Genomic DNA, 12,714 nt, shown 5'->3' with positions numbered 1-12,714 from the left:
CAGACGTTTTTGTAACAACTCGCGTTTTTCGTATCGTATTTTCCGGACGATATTGGAGCTGTTTTTCAATCGAGTCAATGAAAAACGTCTCCAAAAACGTCCCAAGAAGTGACATGCACTACTTTTTCGTGGGCGTCTTTTTAATGCGCCGTATTTTGACAGTGACGCGTAAAATTAAGCCTCGTGGGAACAGAACACCGTAAATGCCATTGCAAGCAGTGGGCAGATGTTTGTAGGCGTAATCGAGCCGTTTTTTCAGACGTAATTCGAGGCGTAAAACGACCGAATTACGTCTAAAAACACTGCGTGTGAACATACCCTAAACGTTAATAACTTGACCTGCGATGTGGAATTTAATGCGTTTTTGTTGATTTTCCGTTGCAGGTTTTGCCCATTGAATTAAAAGGGGATCAAAACCCGCAACAGAAAACCAAGCATTGCGACTTTTTTGCAGTGTAATCGCAGCATTTGCACTGGAAAAAACGCAACGCCGGAAGAAAAAACCTCATACTTACCCAGAACGCCCTCCTTCTTCCTGCAGTCCGGCCTGATGGGATGACGTTGCATTACATGTGACCGCTGCGGCCAATCTCCGGCTGCAGTGTCACATGGCCAGCAACGTCATCCAGGGACTGGACGTCAGAGGACAGAGGGGTTAAGTATGAATGTCTTTTTACGCAGCATATCCGTCCCTTGGGAATCTGGCCTAACGTTTTATGCAGAGTAGAGCCTCAATGAGAAATACCTTTTTTACCAGATAGAAAATATATTTGTATTTACCTTAGACAATGTTTCCTCTGAGTCTACAGTTTCTTCTATAGATCAAGAGAAAAAAAAAAGTAAGAACATGCAAAATGCACGGGAAATTTTAAATCACGTTTTGTGACGTAAAATATATATAAAAAAACATGCTCACCGTGGCTAAAACTTTGACCATGCCATTCCCCCTCAAAGAATTAAGGACTCCCCTTATAAATGCACAAAGATATGTTCTCTCCCTGTATCTCTTCCTCTTTAATTTACCCTCCCTCAAGTTCCAGCATTTTCTAACCTCTCCTGAAAATGTTACTTCACATTTATTATCTTCTACTGAAACCTATAACCAATAGGGATCTTCATCCATGTTATGATTGTTCCTATGATGCGTCTTTAACATTCTCAATAGACATAAAATAAACCTTAGTCTCCTTTATATAGTGGGCACTTTTTGGTTATGATCAAACACTTGATTCGTTTTGGGTTATGCCCAAACAAGATAAGAAAAGAAGAACTTTATATACTTTATGTTTATCGCAAAAATAAAATATAGAATTGTAATTCATTACCAGCAATGTGCTCTTCGCTAACAATATCTTCTGATCCCTATAGAAAAAAAACCATAAAGCAAATGGTTCTATAAACAAACAATGAATAAAGTATCATAAAGAAATGCAGTAATTCTAAGGAATCCTAGAACAGCTACAAGATCAAGATCTAATAAATCTTACACAAGACAACTTCTTATTTATTTCAAATTGCTAATATAGCACCAGCATATTCCACAGCGCTGTACAGTCAATTTAACAGAAAACCAATTAACCCCTTCAGGATCAAGCCTATTTTGGCCTTCATGCTGCAGCCTCATTTTTTAAATTAGACACGTGTCACTTTATGTGGTAATATGTTTTTATTTATTCAAGTGTTACTGAGATTTTTTTTCCGTAAACACTTTTTAGTTTATGTTAGTGGTAAATTTAGGTTGATATGTTTCTTTTTATTTATAAAAAAAATAAAATAAAATGTAAACATTTGTATTTTCCTACATTTCAAGTTCTCTGCTTCTAAAATGGATAAGGGTACCACACAAAGTAGTATATAAATAAGGTTTACCATACTGTATGTCTTCTTTATGTAGGCATCATTTCTTTATGTAATTTTTTTTAGGACGTTATAAGGCATAGTTCACACACAGTTTTTTTTCCCAGGAATTTTGAAGAAGATTTTTAATTCTCAGCATTTTTTGGACGCTTTTGTAGCGGTTCTTGCCCATGGCTAAATCTAATGAAAAAAACGCTCAAAACGAGTGCCACATGTTTTTTCTGCCTTCCACTGATATAAACGGGAGGCAGAAACCGCTTGAACAAAGAGCATACTGCTTTTTTTTTCCACGAATAGCCAAAAGCCGCACGGGAAAAAAAAACGCCTCTGCCTCCCATTGAAATCAAGCCGCTTTTTGGAGCGGATTCTGATGTGGTTTCCACATCAAAATCAGCACCAAAAAACTCAGTGGGAACTGACCATATAAGACCCAGTTAACAGGTTCCGGACCGCTGGCCGTATTTATACGGCCAGCGGTCAGAGTCTCTGAAGTCCGCCGTATAGACTATTTACGGCGGCACTTCAGAGACTGTGCACGTGCGATCGCGTGCACACAGCTCTATGCCCTGGCTGTTGCTAACAGCCATGGGCACTGGGCAGAGTATCAGGGACCAATCTGATGGTCCCTGAACATGTGGTCGCTGTGAAAACCTATCACAGCGACCACATTTGTTTTATTTTGACATTTCTGGCAGTAAATCTCCTGCCTCTTTTCTTCTCCTCACACATTGTTTCAGTTTGAGGAGAAGAAGAGACTCGGGAGAATTGCTGCCAGAAGAATACAGTGAAAAAAAATACAGTTACACTATAAAACATTCTCTGTATAGATAGATTTCTATCTATCTATACAATCTATCTATCTATATATCTTTTTTTCTATCTATCTACCTTTCTTTCTTTTATTCTATTAGAATAGGCAGGTAGGGAGTATATAAATATATATATATCAACATATATATAATATATATAGCAATAGCGGTTTATTTTTTTGTTAGCGGTAGTGTAGATATATATACCAGTTAGTTTGTGTGTTTTATTAAAAAAATAAAATAAAAAATTGTTTAGTTAGTGTTAGTGACGTTATGACGAGGATGTTTTTTAGTGCCAAGGAGGCATACGCCATGCTGTGGTCTGAGTCGGAGACCGCATCAGAGATGGCGTCCGAGATGGAACCTGTTTTAGGTAGTGACGATGACAGCGTCACTTCAGGTTCATCTTCAGGGGACGTTATCCCTGACGCAGTTGAAACTGCAGAACATGAAAGCGCAGGGCCAAGTAGCGCTGTAGCACGGGACAGCCTGGTCCCTCCAGTCCAGGCTCTTGTATGGGCACCTGCCCCATCTTTTGGGCCTAGAATCCACGGATTTACTGCCACTCCTGGCATAACCGTGGACAATACAAATTTTGTCCAAATGGATTACTTCCATTTATTTATAACGGACGACATCCTAAATCAGATTGTCCACGAAACAAATTTATATGCCACTCAATATATAAGGCAGAAACCTTCATCCACCCATGCCAGAGATTGGACGCCCACCAATTTGCAGGAATGAAAAATTTTTTTGGGGCTCACCCTAAATATGGGTATTGTCAAAAAGCCCTCCATTAGGTCTTACTGGTCAACAAGACCCGCCTAAACCACCCCAGTATATTCTGCAGTAATGCCCAGGTCTCGTTATGAGACAATAATGAGGTTCCTCCACTTCAATGACAACGCACAGGCCCCCCCAAGTACCGATGCAAACCGGGATCGGTTGTTCAAAATAAGACTGCTAATAAATTCCCTGAATAATTTATTTCTGCAACTTTACACCCCTGAGCAGAATGTAAGTGTGGACGAATCCCTCCTCAACTTTCATGGCAGACTTAGCTTTCGCCAATATCTACCTTCCAAAAGGGCAAGATATGGCGTTAAGCTCTACAAATTGTGTGAAAGCGGGTCAGGATATACCACCGCCTTCAGGATTTATGAAGGGCGGGACCGCACAATAAATGTTCCTGGATGCCCCCGTGATCTTTCCACCAGCAGTAAGATCGTGTGGGAGATAATGCAGCCTCTGCTTCACAAGGGGTACCACCTGTACTGTGATAATTTTTATTCCAGTGTGCCCCTGTTTAGGCATTTGCATGCTGCAAGGACTGGGGCATGTGGTACCATGCGCAAAAACAGAATTGGTTTTCCACAGCAATTAGTGGGGAGCGCATGGTAAAGGGGGACTCCTGTGCTTATGCATCTGAAGAATTGCTGGCGGTCAAGTTCAGGGATTGCAAAGATGTGTATGTGCTAAGCACGATTCATACCGCAGGAACAGTGGCAGTGAGGGAAAGGGGGGCAACATCGGACAAGCACAAACCAGTGAGCGTGTCCGAATATAACAAGTACATGGGGGGGGTGGATTTAAGCGACCAGGTTTTACAGCCCTATTTAGTAAAACGCAAAACTAAAACCTGGTACAAAAAAGTGGCCATTTATTTGTTACAGGTGGCCATGCACAACTCATTTGCATAAACCTGCAATTTCTTATTTTAGAAAACCCCAAAAAATAAATTCCCATTATACCCCTAGATGAATATTTTGGGATTTCTGCTTCAAGAGCAGATATTTTGGACGTGTTATAGAAACTCTGTTGAGTTTTGTAAAACCAGCTTTGAAAAAAAGCGATTTGTGAAATAAGCTTATTCTATCGTCCGCCCTCCTACTTCTCTATGTGATAAATAAGGCACACATATTTGGTATCCCCATGCACGGGAGAAGTGGAAGAATGTGAAAGGAGATTAATTTTGGCCGTGGTCTATACCGTGTGTGAAAAATACTAGCCTAAACTGACGCATTTGCTAAAAAATAGCTGATTTTATTTTGTTCCATCTTATTCAAGAAACTTTCAGAAGAAAACTGGACTTGCTAAAAATATGATAAACCCCTTGAAGGAAACCTTGTGGGGTCTACTTGTGTGAATGAAGTCATTTATGGGGTGTTTCTAATGTTTCAGCAGCATTACGCCCCCCAGAAAACAGTATGCGGCTATAAAATCAAATGCTAAATTCCTGGACCGAAAAGGCCAAAAACCCTCCTTTTATGCCAAGCCCTGGCACATGCCCGCACAGTGAATAAGGCACACATATTTGGTATCCCCATGCACGGGAGAAGTGGAAGAATGTGAAAGGAGATGAATTTTGTCCGTGGTCTATACCGTGTGTGAAAAATACTAGCCTAAACTGACGCATTTGCTAAAAAATAGCTGATTTTTTTTTGTTCCATCTTATTCAAGAAACTTTCAGAAGAAAACTGGACTTGCTAAAAATATGATAAACCCCTTGAAGGAAACCTTGTGGGGTCTACTTGTGTGAATGAAGTCATTTATGGGGTGATTCTAATATTTCAGCAGCTTTACGCCCCCAAGAAAACAGTATGCTGCTATAAAATCAAATGCAAAATTCCTGGACCGAAAAGGCCAAAAAGCCTCCTTTTATGCCAAGCCCTGGCACATGCCCGCACAGTGAATAAGGCACACATATTTGGTATCCCCATGCACGGGAGAAGTGGAAGAATGTGAAAGGAGATTAATTTTGTCCGTGGTCCATACCGTGTGTGAAAAATGCTATCATAAACTGACGCAATTGCTAAATTCTTGCATTTTTTTCCAATTTTGCCCACTTTAGAGAAAAAAATAAAAATGATATATACTGACAAATGCCACTAAAACAAAGCCCTATCTGTCCTTTAAAAAGAGTGTAAAATTCAAAGATGAACTTTATTCACCTGCAGAGTTATAGTCATCTAAAGAAGCGCATAGCAAAATTGTCAAATTTGCTCTGGTCATTTAGCTGTAAAACAGCCTAGTCCTTAACCGGTTAATACTGAGTCTTTTTATGCTAATTTTAACGTGATTTAAACCGCATCAGAATCAGTGGCATAAAACGTCCGAAACCACCTGCTATTAATTTTAATGGGAGGCGGAGGTATTTTTCTTTGCGGCGATTTTTAGCCGCTCGCGGTAAAAAAAGCTGCATGCTCTTTCCTGCCGCGGTTCCGCCTTTGACCGCCCATTGAAGTCAATGGGAGGCAGAGAAGGCGTTTTTTGAAAAACACAGCGAAAGCCACTGCAAAAATCATGGCAAGTATTTGCAGACAGGTCAAAATCTGCCTCAAAATTCCTAATGGAATTTTGGGACAGATTTTTCTGCCTGCCAAAAACTCAGGGCCTAAGGCCGCCTGCACAAGATCGTGCCCATAATCCCAGGCCGTTTTGCGGGCCACGCTTCCATATAAAGTAGGGAGCATGGTCTGTAAAAAGCAAAAAATAGGACATGTCCTATCTTTTGCGGAGCCTTTCTATGGCACAGACACCTTCCCGTAAATATACGGGAAGGTGTTCGTGGGCAATAGAAGTGAATGGGTGCGTAATTACAGTCCTTAATTACAGACGAATCCTACGGTCGTGTGCAAGGGGCCCAGGGCTTTTAAGTTTACTAGCAGTTTTTCAAATATTCAACAAAACTTACAAAACGTAATTTTTAGGCACCACTTTAGCTTTGAAGTGTCTTTGAGGGCCTATATATTAGAAACCCCTCATAAACCATACATCATTTACACCTTGGAGTCGCAGATATTTTTTGGATTTTAATTTTTTTCTTTTCCGCCTTCCAAAAGCCATAACTTTTATATTTTTCCATTGACATAGCTGTATGAGGGCTTGTTATTTTGCAGGGCGAGTAGTAGTTTTTCCACTGCATTATTTAGTGTGCCATATAATTTACTGGGAAACTGAAAGAAAATTGTTTGTGGGGTGGAATGGGAAAACACGGTGAATCCACCTTTGTTTTTTGGGTTTCGTATTTACGACGTACATCGTGCGGTCAAAGGGACATGTTAACTTTATTCTACGGGTTGATACGATTACAGAGATACCAAATTTATATAGTTTCTTTCATGTTTTGTTTAAAAAACAAAATAGTTTTGTGCTGCAACTTTCCGAGAGCCATATCTTTTTCCGTTTTCAGTCAATTTAGCGATGTGTTGGCTTATTTTTTACAGGACAAGCTGTAGTTTTTACTGGTACCATTTTGGGGTAAATGCGACTTTTTGAACACTTTTTATTCAATTTTTTTCGGTTGCTAAGGAGACCAAAAAAAACAGCAATTTGGGTATTTTTTTTTTTTCTACGGCGTTCATCGAGCAGGTTAAGTAACATTATATTCTAATAGTTTGGGTTTTTACGGACACGGCGATACCAGTTATGTAAACTTCTTTTTTTTTAACATTACTTTAGGGAACATTAAAAAAACCTTTAAGGGCATGTCCAGACGTGGCGGAATTGCTGTGGAATTCCGCTGCGGACAGTCCGCAGTGGAAATCCGCAGCAGACAGTTTGTCCATTGGTTTCCACACCTTTTTAGTTATGTAGGTGCAGACGTTGCGGAAAACTCAGCTGTGGACCATAGGCTGCGGTGCGGAATTTGGTGGTCCGCAGCATACAATGGCTGCTGCGGACTTGTTGCGTACTTGTGGCGGAATTTCTCCATTGACTTCAATAGAGTTGCAAAATTACGCAATGAAATCCGCAGATGTTATGTGTGTTGCGTTTCGGATTGCTTTCACGAACTGGGTATTTCATCATTCTGGCTGGACCTATGTGTTTCGAGGTCTATAGCCAGACTGAGATGGAATGTTTTAAAAGAGAGCAGGATGTACTCTTCACCTGAATCCTCAAAGACTAATCCGCAGCAATTTACTTGACATTTTAGGCAAAGGCGCAACGGAATCTGCAACGCAGATTATGTGCGGCATTGATGTGGACAGTGTCTGCAGAAATCCTCCACGTATGAACAGGCCCTTACTGTATTTTACCTTTTTATTAGACTACATTCACACGGCAGTGAAAAACCTCCGTTTTTATAACAGCCGTCACACGGCCGTTTTAATAACAATAGAATTCTAGAGGTGTATTCATACGGCCGTGAAAAAATAGGACATGTCCTATTTTGGGCCGTTTTCACAACCCCATGGCTCCCATAAAAGTCAATTGGATCAGTCTTTACCGGCCGTTTTTCAGGAATCAATCCTTGTAACGGACGGTGAAAACTGATCCTGGCCGAGGATTCCCCGCACACAGCGCTACTTTAAATGCTTAGTGCGAAGAAGCCCTTGACATCCATATATGGACAGTGATGTTAGGCTTTCAACTACGGAGTCCCTGGCCAGAGCATTGCGAGATCTCTGGCCGGGGATTCTAATCTTGTAGATAGCCCCCCTCCATGTAGATGGTACCCCCCTGCCTGAAGATAGCAACCCCCCCATGCCCAGTAGATAGCGCCACTGTAGCTCCCTGTAGGAGCGGAATCCCCGGCGGCCAGACTCAACTCTGGCATGGGATTCCGCTCCTAGAGAAGCACCCGGCGTCAAAGGGACATCCTAGGCGACGGCGTACAACTGGGCGACGGTCCCTACGCTCAATATGTGCACAACAGACAATGGTACACAGAAGCTAAGGGAAATGGGGCAGTTGCCCACGGCAACACCGTGAGCAACAAGAGTAGTGAACGAGCCGAGTCAAACCAGGAGTGTACGAGGTACCAAATGCAGAGCAGGAGTGTAGTCAGTAAAGCCAGGGTCGATATGACGCAGAGGTCAATAGTAATAGCAGGAACAGCAGAGCCAGGAAACAAGCTAGAATCACAGGCAAAGACAAGCATGAAATGAAGGTATAAATAGACCGAGGGTGGGAGCTAGAACCGTCTGGCCAGGCTGTGATAGGTTCTCCCACTCCTCAGCCTACCAGCCTGAGTGGTAGCAGATCGAGTCACTCTATCAGACCTAGGAGCAGGTGCAGACTGATTAACCACGGGCGTCGACACAGAAGCTGTGTCTGGCGGATCCTTTACAGATGACCTATCCGGTGGATAGGTCATCGGTTGTCAGAAGGTGGACAACCCATTTAACCCTTTAGGCGTTTCACAAGAATTAAAGAAAAGTGGAGGTGAAATTTACAAATTTCATTTATTTTGCAGAAATGCATTTTTTCTACCATCAATATTTTTATTTAAAATATTTTCAAGATTACAAATATAATACACAATAACCACAAACACATGGTTGTACAAAAACACATTATATCACATAATATACTTAGTACATAGAACTAGCATAGTGTCGTAAATTGGCAACTCAGAATCATTCTAAGCACCCACACATTTATACAAAGTACTAACCATGCGGAGAGAGAAAATACATTAAAACATGTTGCATGTGGCCAACACACACAAAAAGGCCCTGAAAATAGGGCAAAAGAATATGTACAAAAAAAACAAAAACCCCAAAATAGAGTTTCAGGTTTAAATATATCGGTTTCAAACATGTATTATGGGGATATACAATTTTGAGAAAAAAGATGCCAATTCTTCCAGGTCTCTACATACTGCGGGTATTTGTGATCTTTATATGCCATAATTTTTTCGTAAGCACATGTAGTATTTAGCATATCATATATTTCCCCAACAGAGGGAAGGTTCACATGTTAGGGATCTGCCAGGTACTACGTCTAGGTATACTCCTGGGATTAATCAATCCACACCTGAGGCCAGACCTGTTAGACTGACACCGTCTCCCACCAACCACGGTGGCAGGCTCAGGAGTGGGAGAGCCTATCGCGGCCTGGTCAGTCGGAGTTAGCTCCGCCCCCTGTCCTTTATTACCTGCCGTGTTCTCTTCCTCAGTGCTTGTAATTCTTCTGGATTCCTGGCCCCACTGCTGCTTGCTCCAGCCTGCTTCTGCCGTGCTTCTGCCTTGCTGCAGTTCTGCTTAACCTGCTTCGCTTTGCCCCTGGCTTGCTTCCTTCTCCGTGCTCACGTTGGTATACTCCACTTCATCCTGGTCCTGACTATTCATTTCCTCGCGGCGTTCCGTGGGCTACTGCCCCTTCCCTTGCGTGTTCCCTGTTTGTTCTCCCGTGCACTTAGACAGCGTAGGGACCGCCGCCCAGTTGTACCCCGTCGCCTAGGGCGGGTCGTTGCAAGTAGGCAGGGACAGGGCGGTGGGTAGATTAGGGCTCACTTTCCCTTCACCTCCTTCCTGCCATTACATAATTACAAGCCCATACCTAGTCTACCATTCTCCTACGCTGACGCTATCTTGGACCCCCTTGAGACCCTGACCCAGCAGATGCAGGGCCTCTCCCTACAGGTCCAGGCCCTGGCCCAGAGGGTCAACCAGGGTGACGCTGCCTTAGTAGTACCCCTCACCTCACCTCTAGAACCCGACCTCAAGTTACCTGACCGGTTCTCAGGGGACCGTAAGACGTTTCTCTCCTTCCGGGAGAGTTGCAGACTGTATTTCCGCCTAAAACCCCACTCCTCAGGTTCCGAGAACCAGCGGGTGGGTATCATCATATCCCGACTCCAGGAAGGGCCCCACGAGTGGGCCTTCTCCTTGGCTCCTGACGCCCCTGAACTTTCCTCTGTTGATCGTTTTTTCTCTGCCCTCGGACTCATTTACGACGAGACTGACAGGACTGCTTTAGCCGAGAGTCAGCTGGTGACCTTACGTCAGGGTAGGAGACCGGTTGAGGAATACTGTTCTGATTTTAGAAAGTGGTGCGTAGCTTCTCGGTGGAACGATCCGGCCCTAAGGTGCCAGTTTAGGTTAGGATTATCTGACGCCCTGAAGGATCTGCTGGTTAGCAACCCCTCTTCTGACTCCCTTGACCAGGTTATGGCCCTAGCAGTACGACTTGACCGACGTCTCAGGGAACGTCAGCTTGAACGTTTCAATGTGCTCCCCTCTGACTTCCCTGCTATTCCCCCCGAGGTCCCGTCTCCTCGCCCCTCCACGGAGGACTCGGAGGTACCTATGCAACTCGGGGCCTCCATGTCCCATCGACAACGTAGGGAGTTTCGCAGAATGAATCGTCTCTGCTTCTACTGTGGGGACGACAAGCATCTACTGAACACCTGTCCCAGGCGCAAGAATAAAAAGCCGGAAAACTTCCGCGCCTAAGTGATCATCGGGGAGGTCACTTGGGCGAACAGGTATTTCCCGTTAATGTGAAACGCAATAAAATTTTGCTTCCCTTTCAGGTCTCGTTTGCTGGCCGGTCTGCCACGGGCAGTGCTTTCGTGGATTCTGGCTCATCTGCTAATATCATGTCTGTGGATTTTGCTATGTCTCTAAAGATGCCTTTTATTGATTTACCTTATCCTATCCCTGTAGTAGGTATCGACTCAACCCCCCTTGCTAATGGTTATTTTACTCAGCATACTCCTGTTTTTGAACTCCTGGTTGGCTCCATGCATTTGGAGCAGTGCTCTGTACTGGTGATGCAGGGATTATCGTCTGATCTGGTATTAGGTCTTCCCTGGTTGCAGTTGCATAATCCCACGTTTGATTGGAATATTGGGGAGCTTACCAAATGGGGTAATGAATGTCTTATGTCATGTCTTTCTGTTAACTCTATTTCTCCCCGGGAGGAGGTAAACACGCTTCCGGAGTTTGTTCAGGACTTCGCCGATGTGTTTTCTAAGGAGGCCTCCGAGGTGTTGCCCCCCCATAGAGATTACGATTGCGCCATCGATTTGGTGCCTGGTGCCAAGCTTCCTAAGGGTAGGATATTTAATCTTTCATGTCCTGAACGTGAAGCTATGAGGGTGTATATCCAAGAATGCCTGGCCAAGGGTTTCATTCGCCCCTCGACTTCTCCTGTAGGTGCTGGCTTCTTCTTCGTGGGGAAGAAGGATGGTGGTCTTAGGCCATGCATTGATTATCGTAACCTGAATAAGGTCACCGTAAGGAACCAGTACCCACTTCCTTTGATTCCGGATCTTTTTAATCAGGTTCAGGGAGCCCAATGGTTTTCTAAGTTCGATCTACGGGGGGCATATAACCTTATCCGCATCAAAGAGGGGGATGAGTGGAAAACTGCGTTCAACACACCCGAGGGTCATTTCGAATACCTGGTCATGCCCTTTGGGTTGTGTAATGCCCCTGCTGTCTTCCAGAATTTTATTAATGAAATCCTGAGAGATTACCTGGGTAATTTTCTTGTTGTGTACCTTGATGACATACTGGTGTTTTCCAAGGACTGGTCCTCCCACGTGGAGCATGTCAGGAAGGTGCTCCAGGTCCTTCGGGAGAACAATCTGTTTGCTAAGACTGAAAAATGTGTCTTTGGGGTACAGGAGATACCATTTTTAGGGCAAATCCTCACTCCTCATGAATTCCGCATGGACCCTGCCAAGGTTCAGGCTGTGGCGGAATGGGTCCAACCTGCCTCCCTTAAGGCGTTACAGTGTTTTTTAGGGTTCGCCAACTATTACAGGAGATTTATTGCCAACTTCTCGGTCGTCGCTAAGCCTCTTACGGACCTTACTCGCAAGGGTGCTGATGTCCTCCATTGGTCCCCTGAGGCCGTCCAGGCCTTTGAGACCCTCAAGAAGTGCTTTATCTCGGCCCCCGTGCTGATTCAGCCCAACCAAGAGGAGCCATTTATTGTGGAGGTTGACGCATCCGAGGTGGGAGTGGGGGCCGTCTTGTCCCAGGGTACCAGCTCCCTCACCCATCTCCGCCCCTGTGCTTACTTCTCTAGGAAGTTTTCGCCCACGGAGAGTAACTATGATATTGGAAACCGCGAACTTCTAGCCATTAAATGGGCTTTTGAAGAGTGGCGGCACTTCCTGGAGGGGGCCAGACACCAGGTAACGGTCCTTACGGATCACAAGAATCTGGTTTTCCTAGAATCGGCCCGGAGGCTTAATCCTAGACAAGCTCGGTGGGCACTATTCTTTACCAGATTTAATTTCTTGGTTACCTATAGGGCTGGGTCCAAGAATAATAAGGCTGATGCTCTGTCACGTAGTTTCATG

General features: G+C 43.9%; 1 protein-coding gene across 1 annotated transcript in view; it reads right to left on the bottom strand.

Moving 5' to 3' along the window:
* Positions 1–12,714, bottom strand: part of LOC142750370 (uncharacterized) — a 203,265-nt gene that overhangs the window by 48,714 nt on the left and 141,837 nt on the right. The window contains exons 9-10 of the mRNA XM_075859369.1: positions 1,326–1,362; positions 781–815 (exon numbers count right to left, since the gene is read on the bottom strand). Coding sequence (XP_075715484.1) covers positions 781–815; positions 1,326–1,362 — 72 coding nt within the window. The remainder of the gene's footprint in view (positions 1–780; positions 816–1,325; positions 1,363–12,714) is intronic.

The sequence above is a fragment of the Rhinoderma darwinii genome, chromosome 3 (genome assembly GCF_050947455.1).
Source record: "Rhinoderma darwinii isolate aRhiDar2 chromosome 3, aRhiDar2.hap1, whole genome shotgun sequence".
NCBI classification, from domain to species: Eukaryota; Metazoa; Chordata; class Amphibia; order Anura; family Rhinodermatidae; genus Rhinoderma; species Rhinoderma darwinii.
The sequence above is the reverse complement of the archived record's forward strand: the minus strand, read 5'-3'. Positions and strand labels throughout refer to the sequence as shown.